The 18,274-nt window shown below is 47.4% G+C and overlaps 1 protein-coding gene across 25 annotated transcripts in view; it reads right to left on the reverse strand.

The window, feature by feature from the left end:
• ERC2 (ELKS/RAB6-interacting/CAST family member 2) overlaps positions 1-18,274 on the reverse strand; it is a 1,931,514-nt gene that overhangs the window by 1,447,248 nt on the left and 465,992 nt on the right. For all 25 annotated transcript variants that reach the window (XM_068253678.1, XM_068253677.1, XM_068253691.1 and 22 more), the window contains one exon: positions 9,838-9,912. In XM_068253678.1, the coding sequence (XP_068109779.1) occupies positions 9,838-9,912 (75 nt within the window). The remainder of the gene's footprint in view (positions 1-9,837; positions 9,913-18,274) is intronic.

The following is an 18,274-nucleotide window of genomic DNA, read 5'->3' on the forward strand; positions in this document are numbered from 1 at the left end:
GCTAATCAATGGGAGGTGAACATTGCTCAAGTGAAAACGACGGAACGCGAATGGGTTAACCACTTAAGGACCAGGGCTTTTTTCAGTGATCGGTGCTGCGTGGGCTCTCCAGCCCGCAGCACCGATCAGCAGTGAGCCTTGGCGATCAGACTTCCCCCCTTTTTCCCCACTAGGGGGATGTCCTGCTGGGGGGGTCTGATCGCCGCCGGCTACCCGCGCTTTCCGGGGGGGGGGCTCTTCAAAGCCCCCCCCCCCCCCTGCAGCGCTTTCCGCCCTCCCCGGCTTTCCCTACCTCTCCCTTAGCATCTGAGCAGCGCAGGACGGATATCCGCAGCAGCGCCGTATGATGTAAACAGCGGAATTTCTTCCCCGCGTGTTTACATTTTGCCGGCGAGCCGCGATCGGCGGCTCTCCGGCTGTTCACGGAGACACCCTCCGTGAACTGACATGGAAAGGCCGCTCAGTCGAGTGGCCGTTTCCATGGTAACCCACTTAAGACCTGCTGATGCCTATGGGCGTTAGCTGGTCCTTAATAGTATATTTTTTCTTTACAATCAGCAATAATGAAGTTCTTTTTTTATAAGCAGCAGTAACATCTGTACCATGGATGTGTCTATGTGTGGGCAGGGCGTGCAATCGCCTGGGGCGCTATGAGGGGCGGGGGTGCAGTAAAGGAGGGGGAAGCAGAGCTACAATTATTATTATTATTATTATTATTATTTAGTATTTATATAGCGCCGACATATTACGCAGCGCTGTACAGTGTATATATATATATCTTGTCACTAACTGTCCCTCAAAGGAGCTCACAATCTAATCCCTACCATTGCCATATGTCTATATTATGTAGTGTAAGTACTGTAGTCTAGGGCCAATTTTTTAGGGGGAGCCAATTAACTTATCCGTATGTTTTTGGAATGTGGGAGGAAACCGGAGTGCCCGGAGGAAACCCACGCAGACACGGAGAGAACATACAAACTCTTTGCAGATAGTGCCCTGGCTGGGACTCGAACCAGGGACCCAGCGCTGCAAGGCGAGAGAGCTAACCACTACGCCACCGTGCTGCCCGTACAATGGGACTTAGCAGCCGGGAGAGGGGTCAGACTCCTCCCTCCCTCTCCTTGGGCCTAACTCTAAGCAATTACTCACCTTCCAGGCTCCTGGGATTGCAAACGTTCCGTCTGGCTACTCTCTACATGCCTACTTCCTGTGAGCGGGGATGTGGAGAGCAGCTGGGCAGCACATGAGTGCAGAAGGTGAGTCATTGCTTACTCCCTGCCAGGGGCGTGACTAGGCCCCACCGGGCCCCCCTGCAGATTTTCAGACCCCTCCCTGGGGCCCGCTCAGGGCCGTTTTGTGGGGGCTGGAGGGGTGGCAGCATGAGGGGAAAGCCGTGGCCACAGTCGGCGGGGAGAGGGGAAGTTCCCCAACTCTCCCTTACCTCGGGGCTCTCCCCTCTGCGCTCCCCTCCAGCTTAAAGAAGTGTCCTTGGGGAGCGCGAACAGCGGCGGGCAGCAAACAGATACATACCTTCCGTGCGCTCCAGCCATTGTGTTCCTCTCGCTAGCCTCTGACGCGACTTACTGTTATATCGGAAGTCGCGCCAGAGGCTAGCGAGAGGAACGCAGGCTGGTGGAGCGCACAGAAGGTATGTATCTGTTTGCTGCCCACCGCTGCCCACGGACACACATTTAAGCTGAGGGGAGCGCAGAGGGGAGAGCCTTGAGGTGAGAGAGAGAACTTCCCCTCTCCCCGCCGACTGTGGCCACGGCTTTCCCCTCATGCTGCCAAACCTCCAGCCCCCACAAAACGGCCCTCATGCAAGCCCCAGGCCTAACCCCCCCCCCCCCCCCGAGGGAGCAGGGGCTGCAGGCCCTATTGTTACGCCAGTACTCCCTGCTGCTGCACATCTCATCAATGGACAAAGGAGCACGGAGGGGGACCAGAGGACAGGGTGGGAGGAGTCAGGACCTTCTCCTGGCGGCTGAGTTACACTGTGCCGTTGCTCGACCCTCCTCTATATTGCCACAGCCTGCGGGGAGGGGGGTGGGACCTATGGCTGACCAACCTATACCGGAGGCACTTATGGCTGATTAACCTATACTGGAGGCACCTATGGCTGACTAACCTATACTGGAGGCACATATGGCTGGCTAGCTGATACTGGAGGCACCTATGGCTGACTAACCTATATTGAGGGCACCTGTGGTTGACTAACCTATACTGGAGTAGAAATGGGCCAAACTATTCGCCCGGTGGGTGTTTGTGTTCACCCACTCAGGCGAATGCAGGCGGTGTTCGACCCACCCCTATACATTATAATGGAGCCAAATTTTGTCCCCTCACCCCAAGAGTCAGAAGACACATGGCAGCCAATCAGCTATCCTTCGCACCTGGACCCCCACCTATCAGAAAGCCAGCACAGAAGCCATTTTGCGGTCTGTGTTTGGCTTCTGTGCAAGGCAAAAGAGGAGAGTGTGCTGCTGACAGGGAAAGTTAGGTAGGCCTGTGTTCTGTGTTCTCAGTGCAGATTCTTGCTGCTACGACATTGTCCTGGACAGCTAAGTCCTTCTTAGGGCTGTTAAAAAAATTTTCTTGCTATTGTATTTTTGCTCTGTGTCCAGTGCACAAGTTAGCTGTTGGAGACAGGTCTGCTGATCCTAGTAACGCACCGATCATAACCCAATAATCCTTCACACCACTACTGGCATCTAGTATCCACTACTGGCCCCTGTATAAAACCTCAGTATTGTTGGATACAGGTCTGCTGGTCCCAGTAGTGCACCAACCATAATCCAATAATCCTTCACCACCACTACTGGCATCTAGTATGCACTACTGTCCCCTGTATAAGGCCTCAGTTCAGAATCAGTATTTTTGGTCAATTAACTGTTAAATTAACATTGTAATACCTCAGCCTGACCACAGAGAACCGCAATCGCCTGCACTCCCATGATTGCTGCCTAGAGGACTAACATTTACATTCCGGAGGTGTCAACTATTAAAAACAAAGATATGCTCACTTGCTGTAATCACTAAAGGTCTTTGCTGTTATTTGCGGTCTGCGGTGTGTAAAACACCTTGTTTGGTCTGTCAGTGTGAAGCATCACCCTTAGATTACCTGATGGACATGTACACACGCCAGGCGTTTTAAAGCACTTTATTCCACCAATTTAGGAATGTAATATGATTTCTGCAATTTAGAGATAAAAACACTACTCTGCGTAAATTACGTAATTTTTGGTGGGACTTTTGCCATGGATCTCCCCTCTGGGTGTTAGGCCCCTTGAAACAACTTTTCCATCACTTTTGTGGCCAGAAACAGTCCCTGTAGGTTTTAGAATTCGCCTGCCCATTGAAGTCTATGGAGATTTACCTGTTCGCGATTCTTAAATTTGATGCTCGGCCCGTCTCTATACTGGAGGCACCTATGGCTGCTTAACCTATACTGGGCCACCTATGGCTGGCTTACCTATATTGAGCCACCTACGGCTGGCTAAACTACACTGGGGCACAATAGTGGCTACCTATAATGGGGGGTAAATATTGCATCGTATATATAACATTTTCGAGTCGAGCCCGGGGGGGAGCAATTTTAACACCCTTGCCCTAGGAGTAAGGATTTTGACTAGAAACTGCCCAGATCTGTACCCATTTCATAACATTCATTAGGTTAGGCGAGGAGAGGCATGCAAAATGGAATAATTATGCTTAATTACTAAATGCAATATATGGAATAAGGAAAACAGGGTTTACAGGATGTCATTATTAATGTTCAGCAACATATGTAGTAAAATATGTTTTACTGTACAGCAAGGTAATTTGGACACTTAGAATATGTGACACTTGACATTTAAAGTGTACCCGAGGCGACATGTGACATGATGAGACAAACATGTTTACATGTTTATGTACACTGCAAAACATAATAATTACCAGGCTGTTTTTTTTTTTTTTTTTTTTTTTTAGTTCGCTGCCTGAAAGAGTTAATTTTCAGGCAAGCAAGTCACAGCTTCTGTCTTGTAGGTACCTTCTCCGGAATGGATTAAACCTCACTGATAAGCCCATTAACGCCATAAAAGTTTACTTGGCAGAATACAACTTCTGGAGGGCTTCCCCCGTCGCCATGGCAACGGGGCGGGATGACGTCACCGACGTCGTGACGTTATTGGGAGTCCCGATCCACCCCTCAGCGCTGCCTGGCACTGATTGGCCAGGCAGCGCATGGGGTCTGGAGGGGGGGGCCCCGCGTGGCGCGACGGATAGCGGCGATCGAGCGCGGGGGCGGCGGCGATCGGTGTGCTGACGCAGCTAGCAAAGTGCTAGCTGCGTGCAGCAAAAAAAAAAATGAAGCAAATCGGCCCAGCAGGGCCTGAGAAAACCTCCTGCGCGGCTTACCGCCAGGAAGGCTAAATATAAATAAAACCATGGGACTTCTAAAAAAAAAAAGAAGGGGGGGGGGGGGAATTTTTAGGAGTAGGAGAATAAATACAATTGGTCATCTCATCAGTTTATTTTCACCTCAGGTTCACTTTAATATTTAGCAAGCAAAGGAAAATTGGAAACATTTTAATAAGCATAAGCATAAGCAAGGAACTAACTAATGAATATGGCATTTAAGAACATAAACAAATACAGATATAGAAAACAAGTGCTCTATTAATGTATGGATGAACTGAACATTTTGTACAATTGCCATATTACATATGAGTATGATTAATAGCTGCAAGTAGGACAAAAATGTATGCTGTATTGAAAGAAATAAGGGCCCGATAGACAGCGCACAGCAATATAACTGGTACTATGGCAGGCAGGTACTAATGGTAATGCATGTAACAACACTCGCATTACTCGAGTACCAGGGGTCCCGCTTGTAGCGTGACTTGCGGTACACTGCCTGTGGTAGTACTGATAATGTTGCAGTGCGCTGTCTCCTCATACCAATTTAGCTTATCAGGCATTAGGCCCTATGGCCCTTATTCAATTCACTTTTTCTCCTAGGAGATAAATTTTGATCTTCTGTTAAAAATACCATATATACTCGCAAGCAAGCTGACCCGCATATAAGCCGACTCCCCAACTTTTGCCTGAAAAACCAGGAAAAAACGATTGACCCTCATATAAGCCGGGGGTAGGAAATGCTGGCCGCATGATCCCCCCCAGTCCCAGTATAGCTAGTATAGCCCAGTATGGGAAGGTAGTGCCTCAGTATAGTTAGTAAAGTGCCCAGGATAGCTAGTATAGTGACCAGGATAGCTAGTATAGTGCCCAGGATAGCTAGTATAGTGCCCAGGATAGCTAGTATAGTGCCCAGGATAGCTAGTATCGTGCCCAGGATAGCTAGTATCGTGCTAGCTAGTATCGTGCCCAGGATAACTAGTATCGTGCCCAGGATAGTGCCCAGGATAGGTAGTATAGTGCCCAGGATAGCCAGTATCGTGCCCAGGATAGCTAGTATCATGCCCAGTATAGCTTGTAAAGTGCCCAGTATAGCTAGTATAGTGCCCAGGATAGCTAATATCGTGCCCAGGATAGTGCCCAGGATAGCTAGTATAGTGCCCAGGATAGCTAGTATCGTACCCAGGATAGTGCCCAGTATAGCTAGTATAGTGCCCAGGATAGCTAGTATCGTGCCCAGGATAGTGCCCAGGATAGCTAGTATCGTGCCCACGATAGTGCCCAGTATAGCTAGTATAGTGCCCAGGATAGCTAGTACAGTGCCCAGGATAGCTAGTATCATGCCCAGGATAGCTAGTATCGTGCCCAGGATAGTGCCCAGTATAGTGCCCAGGATAGCTAGTATAGTGCCCAGGATAGCTAGTATCATGCCCAGTATAGCTTGTAAAGTGCCCAGGATAGCGAGTTTAGTGTCCCCCCTGCCCTCTCCCACCCACTCCCCCCGCGGCCGCTGCTATTACCTTAGCTCCGCGGCTTCCTATTCCCCTGTCCTGCTCTTGATTAAACAGCAGCTCGCCCCACGGTGGCTGCTGCGTGATGACGGAGGAAGTGCAGAGAGAGGTTCCCATAGTAACCAGGAAGCCGCTCTCTGCGACTTCCTCCGTCATCACGCAGCAGCCACCGTGGGGCAAGCTGCTGTTTAATTAAGAGCAGGACAGGGGAATAGGAAGCCGCGGAGCTAAGGTAATAGCAGCGGCCGCGGGGGGGGAGCGGGTGGGAGAGGGTGGGGGGAGCGGGTGGGAACGACCCTCAGGCACATCCCTCGCAAGCAAGCCGACCCCCCAACTTTTGACCCACTTTTTGTGGGTCCAAAATTCGGCTTGCTTGCGAGTATATACGGTAACCTTTTAGCACTCTGCAATAAAAAAAAGTACTGTATATACTCGCGTATAAGCCAAATTTTTCAGCATTAATGTGCTGAAAAGTCACCCCCTCGGCCTATATGAGAGTCGGTGGAGAAAAACAGATGGTGGAGCAGGTTTTGTTAATGGCAGAGGAGCGTAAGGATTGTGCACTAGTGATCCTGTTCTTACCAGCTTACGCCCTGCTGACTGTGTCAGTGTCCTCCATCCCCTGCAACATGGTGTGCAGAGTGTGCTGCTAAAGACTACCTGTGTCCCCTGACTTGTGGAGTGGAGTGTTCAAGCAACGTGTCATGCAATGATCAGGGATTCCTCCTGTGTGGCAATCACTGTGTCTCATATCTATGACGCCATCTAGTGGCTTCTTGAGACACAGCTGTATGATCCTGGGGCAAATCTGGCTGGGGAGGGGGGGTGACTTGTACTGGGGGAACATCTGGCTACTGTGGAGGGGCTATATTTTTTTGGAGGGGGGGGGATTATACGCGAGTCAATCTCTTTTTTCTGGTTTGTGATGGAAAAGTGGGTACCTCGAGTTATACACGGGTCGGCTTATATGCGACTATATACGGTACTAAAAAGAAGGTGAAAGCACTGTCAAAATTATTATGTATTTTCTTGCGTTCTGGTGGCTTAAAGGCCCATTTCCATTACAGCGGAAATCGAGCCGAATCTGCATAGTTTCTGACATCTGCCATGGGGATAATGCTGCCACCGTCCGAATCACTTGCCATAGCGATTCGGCCGACACTGCAGCATTTTTCTGTGCGAGTGGCAGCGAATCCCATAGCCGTGCATGGCACGGCTTCCGGGATTTGTCTGCGTTTTTGCAGAACAGGGTAATGTAACAGATAATTATTGCTGTATAAAGAAGTGTAAACGTAGATTTATGCATCCTACAAGGCCAGAATGTTTTTTTTTTTCCTGGTTGCTTGAGACTTCTGGTTAACTCATTTCTGAATAACGGGGGTTTTACTGTAGTAAAAACACGTTGGACATGGAAGATCTCACTAATATTATAAATGCGAAAGTTTGGATGTTTGTTACTCAATCACGCAACAATGGCTGAATGGATTTGAATGCAATTTGGCACACACATAGTACATTACCTGAAATAAAATATAGGATACTTTTTATCCCCATAACCAAAAAGTAGGTGGAGACAAATACAAATGTCACTGTGAAAATGTAAACTGCAGCCATTCTTACACTGTTAATGGCAGGGTTCTCAAACTTTGCACAGTTGATCACTGGGTGACTGGGATTAATAGTCAGCAAAGTGGGTGGAGCCTACAAAAACCAATCAAAATTCACCTATTGATTTTCAAGGGGAATATTTAATTGCTGCCATTCTTGCACTGTTAATGGCACAAGCCTCAAACCTGGTACAGTTGGTAATTGGGTGACTGGGGTTCAAATTCAGAAAAGGGGGTGGAGCCACAAGCAGTGTCAGTTTTTGGGTCTGCATTTTAGCCTATTCAGTGGTACAAAACCATGCCTGCAGTGCATTCTCAAAAATTGGCACTCATAGCAAATGTAGTGTAAACATAACTATGCAATGGATGCTTTATCACTGGGATAAACCAATGATATAGAGCAGGGGTTTTCAATCTTTTCACTAATTGTACCACTTTTATCACCTGAACATTTTCAAGTACCACCCATGCGCCTGTGCAGTAGGTATGCTGACAAGGAGATCTTCGGGGGATCCTATCACTGGATTCCCTCGAAAGAAGGGGGAAGTCTCTTTAGCATTCAGGGCCCCACCCCCAGGTCCCCGCTCTGCTGCCCTGCAGAATAGTTTAGAGTCAGGCCTCAGATCAGCGGTAACCCCACCACAGTGAAGAGACAGACAGATGAAAGGTGCACAGTGACAGCACGGATACTTCAAATACAGGAAGTAAGCAGTAATGTCACTGTCACTGTGCCACGTTCGACTGACTGTCTCTTCACCACTGATCTGAGGTCTAAAGTATACTGCAGGGCAGCACACAGAGGAGCGAGTGAGGGGGAGCTGAACTTTGTGGAGACAAGATGGAACTATAACAAGTGACAGGCAAACCTTGTGTGTACCACCTGGCCAACAGCAAAGCACCACTGGCGGTACGCGTACCACAGGTTGAAAAGCCCTGATATAGAGGACACAACTGACAACACAATAGTGTGCAGTGCAGGGGCTGGTTTACAGTATATGGATTTAAAACACATGCATTTCAACACACGGTTGAAATATATTTCCATGAGATTCTTGTATGTAATTTAAATCTTATTTGGTCCACACTACACAAACATGCATGCTGCAGAATGCATGGCATGGAAACCAATCAAAACTAAAAGATATTTCCCTCACATGCGCTGTGCATCTGTTAAGCACTGCGTAAAACTTAATGGGACATGCATACCGTAATCTTTCCCTTACAATATTTTTCCAACAGTTCATTTAACAATCATGGTCACATAACCCCTACTTCTCTGACAATAATATGGTGCCAAGGACACATGCTCAGTAAACAGCGGGCAGAAAAGGGGTGAGCACTGAAATCTAAAACAGCTGTTTGCCCAATATTCCACTGTAAAACGTACACTGTAATCTCAATTCGGCCAATGCAGTTTAGACAAGCAGCGTCAGTCGCTAAAAATGTGTGACTCCTGTACACATATCAGACAGTAACTAGAATAATGGTATCCAGTCATTTTTGCTTGGCTCTCAATGCAAATGTTTTTTTCTCCTGGTGATATGTTAACACCTTCTTAAAAAATGCTATTTAAACCACTGGCAAGAAAGAAAATACTCAAAATAATTTTTATAGTGCTTTTTGATAACTTTCTGGTACTTTTTCAAATGCAGGTTGTTGAAATTATTTTAAACGACCTGCAAAATGAACATTCCTAATAGTGCACCTAGGGGGCAAATAGGGTGTTTATAAAAGTCCAGCTATAGCCTGCTAAAGCTCACATGCGCCGCAAGAGCGTGCGTGTACATGCACACACATTTGAACCCTTAATATGACATGAAGTGCTTAAAGAGAAGATGAAAATGAGCTCCTGGGAAAAAAGTGAATGGCATATAGGCCCAGAAGTTCAAAACCGGTTTATTCAGCAATGAAATAAGGAGTCTGCATCTGTAGAATATCATATAAAAAGAGAAATGGAAGAATTGTGACCTATCATTTTGAATTGGGGTAAGTGAACATTATTATAAAGCATGACCCCACCTGCAATATAGAAAATAAATTGGAACATGATGTCCAATGGGAAATAGAAGAAATACCAGCTACTGTACATAGATTTGTGTATGGCATGGGAAGTGGAGCATAATATACAGTATGTAGACATGTGACTAACTATTATAAACATTGGTAAATAGGGCACATCACTCCATGGGGTATGGAATACATGTTATTCAACATTTTAAAATAAAATAAAAGGAACAGATATACAGCAGATCCTGTAAATTGTGTGCCTGTTTAACATACTGCAGAATATATAGCACAAAGGTTTCATTACAGGCATTTACCTTCATCTCAATGACAGTCTGCAAGGCTTTGGTCTTTGCCGATTCTGGCTGGAGTTGATTCCGTCTATGCAGCTCCTGTGGAGGAACACGATAAAAATAAGCTTGCCGACTCATACTTTCATTTTATTAATAGGCCATAAAATGAATGGCCACTACAAAATCTAAGTAGGAAGTTAATTTGTCGAAATGTATCTGGAAGTGTACAGGTGCTCGAGTCTGCAGCAGGCACTGTCTTGTGTTACAGCCAATGCATGAATTAGTGTTAGAAGTACTGTCAATTATTAATGCTCACCATTGCCAAGGTAGCGGCCTACGTGTTAGTGTTAATAACAGCTTTCTCACTCTCCTGCAGATGAAAATATATTGATGCCAATTAATGGAAATCAACAGAACAGAAGCTTAAAGTGCACCTCTTCTGCTATACTCTAAAGAACGCTAGCAGAAAGGAAGCCAATAATGTGTGATGTGCTTCCCTTTTCCAACTGCCTGTTTACGTGAAAGCTTCTCTAAACATGTAACTGCTCTCCCCAAGCCCTTTAACACTTCCAGTAACTGTTTATGTCATAAGAGTAACTTGTACACCTCTGATCAAGCTCACATACCCGTGTATAAGCTAATATCTTGCACAATATAAGCATGATCACTGTTCTCTGTAATCTAATCTTTTTTTCTAGCTGATTCACAAAGACATTATGTACAAATAACATACCCATACCATAGGCAAACGCAGGGGGGGATTACAGCTGCCTAGAATCCCCCCTCAGACCAGGGCCAGTGCAGTGTCTGGGGACAGGCACAAGTTGAGACAACAGAATATCTGCAGGCATCCTGCAGCTCATAGTCCCACCCCCTTTCTGTCCCTGCTACAGCTGACTTTGGATGGAGCAGCAGCATGTGTACAGAGCATGGAGCAGCAGTGTGTGTACAGAGCATGAAGCAGCAGTGTGTGTACAGAGCAGGGAGCAGCAGCGTGTGTACAGAGCATGGAGCAGCAGTGTGTATACAGAGCATGGAGCAGCTCTGGGGAACTTAACAGAGTCAGGTATGATCACAGCCCTGTGCCCTGCTGTGTAAATGCTTCACTTTCCCCTCCATTACCAATGCCAGCTGTCCTCATTACTATCTGTATTCAAACAGCTCCTGATCGATCCCATTGTCGATCGGGAGCAGACCGGACATGTTGGAAATAATCGTCAGATCCTGTCAGTCGGACTGTAAATTATATTATGTGTACGCAGCATGATATCATACCATATTATTTTACTATATTGTGCGTGGGAGAGGAAGACTTTTCAGGAATCCCCCCTTTGAAAATTCTGGATTTGCCCCTGCATACCTCCCAACATTTTGAGATGAGAAAGAGGGACACTTAAGCCACGCCCCTGCCACACCCCTTATCACGCCCCCGTCACACCCCTAGCCACGCATACCATAAAGATTTCCTAAGAAAAATATGTGGTTTTATAATTCAAACCACACTGGTCCTTTCTATCCTGGTTCATTTTCCTTCATATTAACATTTTAAAATTAGTAATATATCAATTTAAAGTATCTCCACAGTATATGTAGCCAGGTGTATAGGTCTCCCCAGTATATGTAGCCGGGTGTATAGGTGTCCCCAGTACATGTAGCCAGGTGTATAGGTGTCCCCAGTAGATGTAGCCAGGTGTATAGGTCTCCCCAGTATATGCAGCCAGATGTATAGGTCTCCCCAGTATATATAGCTAGGTGTATAGGTCTCCCCGGTATATGCAGCCAGGTGTATAGGTGTCCCCAGTATATGCAGCCAGGTGTATAGGTGTCCCCAGGTCTATAAGTGCCCCCAGTATATGTAGCCAGGTGTATAGGTGTCCCCAGTATATGTAGCCAGGTGTATAGGTGTCCCCAGTAGATGTAGCCAGGTGTATAGGTCTCCCCAGTATATGCAGCCAGATGTATAGGTCTCCCCAGTATATATAGCTAGGTGTATAGGTCTCCCCAGTATATGCAGCCAGGTGTATAGGTGTCCCCAGTATATGCAGCCAGGTGTATAGGTGTCCCCAGGTCTATAAGTGCCCCCAGTATATGTAGTCAGGTGTATAAGTGCCCCCAGTATATGCAGCCAGGTGTATAGGTCTCCCCAGTATATGTAGCCAGGTGTATAGGTGTCCCCAGTAGATGTAGCCAGGTGTATAGGTCTCCCCAGTATATGCAGCCAGATGTATAGGTCTCCCCAGTATATATAGCTAGGTGTATAGGTCTCCCCAGTGTATGCAGCCAGGTGTATAGGTGTCCCCAGTATATGCAGCCAGGTGTATAGGTGTCCCCAGTATATGCAGCCAGGTGTATAGGTCTCCCCAGTATAGCCAGGCGTATAGGTCTCCCCAGTATATGCAGCCAGGTGTATAGGTCTCCCCAGTATAGCCAGGCGTATAGCTGCCCCCAGTTTATGCAGCCAGGTGTATAGGTGCCCCCAGTATATGCAGCCAGGTGTATAGGTCTCCCCAGTATATGTAGCCAGGCGTATAGGTGCCCCCAGTATATGTAGCCAGGTGTATAGGTGCCCCCAGTATAGCCAGGTGTATAGGTGCCCCCAGGAAGGGAGGCAGCCAGTGAAAGGGAGCTGGTGGCAAAGTGGTGGAGAAGGGGGGAAGTCTCCCCCCCCCCCCTTACTTCACCTTGGTGCTCCCTTTCCTGGCTCTCCCTTCCGGATCAATGTGTTTCATCCGATGGCGCAGCGTCAGAGTGATAGCGGGCGGAGAGGACTTACCGATGTCCTTCCAGCCGGCAGAGGGAGCTGTGATCTGTGCGCTGCTAGTCTGGTCTTGAGTAGACCAGACTTGCGGCGCACAGATCACAGCTCTCTCCGGCGGCTGCGTAACAGTGGTAAGTCCTCCCAGCCCGCTGTCAGCCGCTGCGCCATCGGAGAGAGACACATTAATCCGGAAGGGAGAGCCAGGAAAGGGAGCACCAAGGTGAGGGAAGGGGGGGGGGAGACTTCCCGCCTTCTCCGCCGCTTTGCCACCAGCTCCCTTTCACTGGCTGCCTCCCTTCCTGCGCAAACAGTCCGCCCCTGCGTCTGACCCCCCAGCCAGCCGGGACACTGGGGGGTCATAGCGGGATAGCCCTCCCAAATCGTGCCAGTCCCGACGAAAACGGGACGGTTGGGGACTATGCATACCAAATAAATGGCATTTAAAAAACAAACATGGGAACAACACTGTTGCTCACAGGTTGGAGATTACTAAAGGCTTTGAATAGGGAGGCATGGAGAAACCAACAGAGAAGCAGACAGCAACACATCATTGCTTGGCAGGGCCGGATTTAAAGCTGTAGATCCTATAGGCACAGAAGATCTGGCGCCCTAAACTTCGCCCCTCTGCACAGGCCACACCCCTTTTGTTACAAAAATAAGACTACGTAAGGCATTGAAATAGCGGCAGGTGGGCAGAGTGGAAATTTGGGTGCCCACGGTGCCCGTTAAAAAGCAGCATAGCGGTCCAGTACCTGATATTTATTGGGTGATCTATTTACTCCTCAATGCCACTATTTCAATGGGTCTATGGCGGCGCCTGAAAAATTACGTTTTTATTTTCTTTTTCTGTAGCGATTGGTGGCGGGGACGCAGTTAAAATTAGGTGTCAGGTAGGGGATGTGTGTGTTGGTGGGGAAGGGGGGAGTGAGGGCAGTTAGGTATCAGGTAGGGTGTTCGTGCAAGGAGGGGGGCGGTTAAGATTAGGCGTCAGGTAGGGTATATGTGCGGAATGGGTGGTTAGAGTTAGGTGTCAGTAAGGTGTCTGTGCAGTGTGGGATGGTAAGGCGTCAGGGGGGAGGGTTCTGTGTGAGAGTTGGGGTAGGTTGAGCTATAGTAAAATATCGGTATTTAATACCGATATTTTATGATTCTTCTTTACACTTTAATAGTAAAATATTGGTAAATTTACCGATATTCTACTATCAGCTTGGCAGGGCACCCACATTTTCAGGTGCCCTTTGATTACGTACATCACACACACAAACAGATCACACACTCAAACACACAGAGATCACACACTCTCATAAACTAACACGCAGAGGTCAAACACGCTCACTAGCACGCAGAGATCACACACGCTCACTAACACGCAGAGATCACACACGCTCACTAACATGCAGAGATCACACATGCTCACTAACACGCAGAGATCACACATGCTCACTATCACTAACATGCAGAGATCACACACGCTCACTAACACACAAAGATCACACACGCTCACTAACATGCTGAGATCACACACGCTCACTAACACGCAGAGATCACACACGCTCACTAACATGCAGAGATCACACATGCTCACTAACACGCAGAGATCACACACGCTCACTAACATGCAGAGATCACACACGCTCACTAACACACAGAGATCACACACTCTCATAAACTAACACGCAGAGATCACACACACTCACTAGCACGCAGAGATCACACACGCTCACTAACACGCAGAGATCACACACGCTCACTAACACACAAAGATCACACACGCTCACTAACACACAGAGATCACGCACGCTCACTAACATGCTGAGATCACACACGCTCACTAACACGCAGAGATCACACACGCTCACTAACACGCAGAGATCACACATGCTCACTAACACGCAGAGATCACACACGCTCACTAACATGCAGAGATCACACACGCTCACTAACACACAGAGATCACACACTCTCATAAACTAACACGCAGAGATCACACACACTCACTAGCACGCAGAGATCACACACGCTCACTAACACGCAGAGATCACACACGCTCACTAACATGCAGAGATCACACATGCTCACTAACACGCAGAGATCACACATGCTCACTAACATGCAGAGATCACACATGCTCACTAACATGCAGAGATCACACACGCTCACTAACACACAAAGATCACACACGCTCACTAACACACAGAGATCACGCACGCTCACTAACATGCTGAGATCACACACGCTCACTAACACGCAGAGATCACACACGCTCACTAACACGCAGAGATCACACATGCTCACTAACACGCAGAGATCACACACGCTCACTAACACGCAGAGATCACACACGGTCACTAACATGCAGAGATCACACACGCTCACTAACACGCAGAGATCACACACGCTCACTAACACGCAGAGATCAGACACGCTTACTAACACGCAGAGATCACACGCGCTCACTAACACGCAGAGATCACACACGCTCACTAACACGCAGAGATCACTCACGCTCACTAACACGCAGAGATCACTCACGCTCACTAACACGCAGAGATCACACACACTCACGAACACGCAGAGATCACACATGCTCACTAACACGCAGAGATCACACAAGCTCACTAACACGCAGAGATCACACACGCTCACTAACAAGCAGAGATAACACACGCTCACTAACACACAGGGATCACACACGCTCACTAACATGCAGAGATCACACATGCTCACTAACACAGAGATCACACACGCTCACTAACATGCAGAGATCACACACGCTCACTAACAAGCAGAGATCACACACGCTCACTAACATGCAGAGATCACACATGCTTACTAACAGGCAGAGATCACACATGCTCACTAACACGCAGAGATCACACACGCTCACTAACACACAAAGATCACACACGCTCACTAACACGCAGAGATCACACACACTCACTAACACGCAGACATCACACACGCTCAATAACACGCAGAGATCACACACGCTCACTAACATGCTGAGATCATACACGCTCACTAACACGCAGAGATCACACACGCTCACTAACACGCAGAGATCACACATGCTTACTAACACGCAGATATCACACACGCTCACTAGCACGCAGAGATCACACATGCTCACTTACACGCAGAGATCACACATGCTCACTAACACGCAGAGATCACACACGCTCACTAACACGCAGAGATTACACACGCTCACTAACACGCAGAGATCACACACGCTCACTAACACGCAGAGATCACACATGCTCACTAACACGTAAAGATCACACACGCTCACTAACACACACACAGATCACACTGACATACGGACACACATACACAGATCACACACACTGAAAACATACATTTCTCATGTACACACATAAATCAAAACCCTCACTCCCCCATTCAATCATCTAGCTAACAGGAAGGGAAAGTGCCATTCAAATGTCGCAGCCAGTTGACTCTCAGGCTGGAGCCGAAGCAGCAGGAATCCATCTGAGCTTGGTGTACATGTGCAGACTCAGTGGCGTAGCTAACGAGCTGTGGGCCCCAATGCAAGTTTTACAATGGGGCCCCCCAAGCACCCTATACATCATACCAAAACCTGCCAATAGCAACTACAGTGTCAGAGGTGCAAGAAGGGGATGGGGAACAGTTTGTTAATGATTACCACTATTCAAATTATCTATAGAAGTGATTATTATGAGCACAGGACCAATAGAGAGCTAATACTGTAGTTGAGGGAGGGCCCTTCGGGGCCCCTCTGGCCCAAGGGCCCTGATGCGGTCGCTACCTCTGCACCCCCTATTGCTACGCCCCTGTGCAGACTCCTTTGTGGTAATAAAGTTATTTAAACACCTCTGCTATTATTTATTACCAACAGTGTACAACTTCTCCTGATCTAGTGGCCATGCCTCTCACTGGCTCTCTCTATTAGTGTCTGTGCCTACCATATGATCATCATGATCATATGGTCACAGCAACAGGGATAGTTAGGAATGGCAGTGGAGAAAGCCAGGCAGTAGCTTAGGCATTAGCAGTGGCTGCGCTTCAGAGTAAGGGTACCTGGAGTCGGAGGTTTCATAAACTGAGGAATCAGAGTAGGAAGATTTTTGTACCGACTCCACAGCCCTGATACTTAACCTATGGAGTGGGAAGGCTCTGGATCCTATAGAGCCTTCTCATTCCTCTCATGGTCTCTGCATTCCAGCGATGGGCTGGGTTAAAATTTGCAGCCTCCGGGAGCCCTCAGATGGCTTCAGAAGCACTTGTGCTCTGAGTGATATTGGAGACGAGCCACTCCATACTGCATATGCGTGAGCCTAGCATGGGATTCCGAAAGCAGGAAATTAGAACTAGGGACAGTGCTGGAACAAGGGGCCCCATGAGAGGAACGAGGAGGCTCTATAGGATCCAGTGCCTTCCCTCTCCATAGGTAAGTATCTGACTTTTTTTTTAATTTCACTACAGGTTTGCTTTAAATTCAGATACATAATTTGCCCTAGTCCCTCAAAAGCTGCTCCTCAGTAGTCAAGCTACTAGCAGTATTTATAGTTCTTCCTCCATTCAGCAAAGCAACACCTGGGCACAGATGTATACACAATCAGATTTAATCCAAAACAGGTGTGATAAAACAAGTGCAGTGGCAGCAATTCAGTTCACATAAATACAAATGTGATACTTCACCAATCCAATGACCCACAAACGGATAGCCCCAAAAATTTGTTCCACACCAAACTGGTGCTTGTTCACGGATACTGCAGCTAACATGGCGGTTATGCAAATACAAACTGTGCCACGACTCAAGCGTGTATAAATACACACCCACAGTAATGCCTCCCACCCTCACTGGCCCAAGTGCAAAGGGGACTCCAGATTGGATGACACGGCAACCCGGAAGCTTCATAGCAAAATAAACTTTTGTTAGAAGCGTTACCTAGGTAACGGGCAAAACCTGCCCATACAATGCAAGTGATGCATCGTCGCCCACAGTTTGAGTGTCAAAGTACATCTCCGCACTGCCTGCCTATCATAAAGATGCCCTCCTCGCACTTAGTCCAACAGACAGTCGGGCTGAATCAGTTGCACTCAATCCTCTTAAAGGGCTAAACATCAGAATACAATTTGAATATACAGATATATTATATAGAAATTAAAGTCAAAAAGCAATGAAATGCCTGACTAAGAATGTATAGCCTTACCCATAGCAGAGATAAACCCAAAACTCACACATACAGATTTCACATGTTCACAGTCTACAGGCATTTCTTTATCCATAGCAGGTGTTAAAGACATTTTAAAAAACACTGTACACTTTCTAATTTACATTACTCCCACAATATCATACGCTTTATCTTTCATAGGCAAATCATGTTTGTTAATTTTATTTATTAGACTTCTTGCATTGTTACCATGCATCTTATATTTTACAACATCTACTTCTTTAGTAACGTCAGATGGAACACATGAAGGTTTAACCACCTCCTTATTCTCTTCAACTTTTATAATCTATACTCCAGTTACAGGGGCAACCCATCCCTACTATCATCTGCTCAGTTCTCCAAGGACCCACAGCCACTATGGAGTAATGTGGGGGAGGGGTGGGGATGGGGAAAAAGAATTGAACTTACCCAGGACTTCTAATGGTCCCCCACAGACATCCTATGCCCGCACAGCCAGTCACAGATGCTCACTTCTGGAATTAGC

Source organism: Hyperolius riggenbachi, chromosome 9 (assembly GCF_040937935.1).
Source record: "Hyperolius riggenbachi isolate aHypRig1 chromosome 9, aHypRig1.pri, whole genome shotgun sequence".
NCBI classification, from domain to species: Eukaryota; Metazoa; Chordata; class Amphibia; order Anura; family Hyperoliidae; genus Hyperolius; species Hyperolius riggenbachi.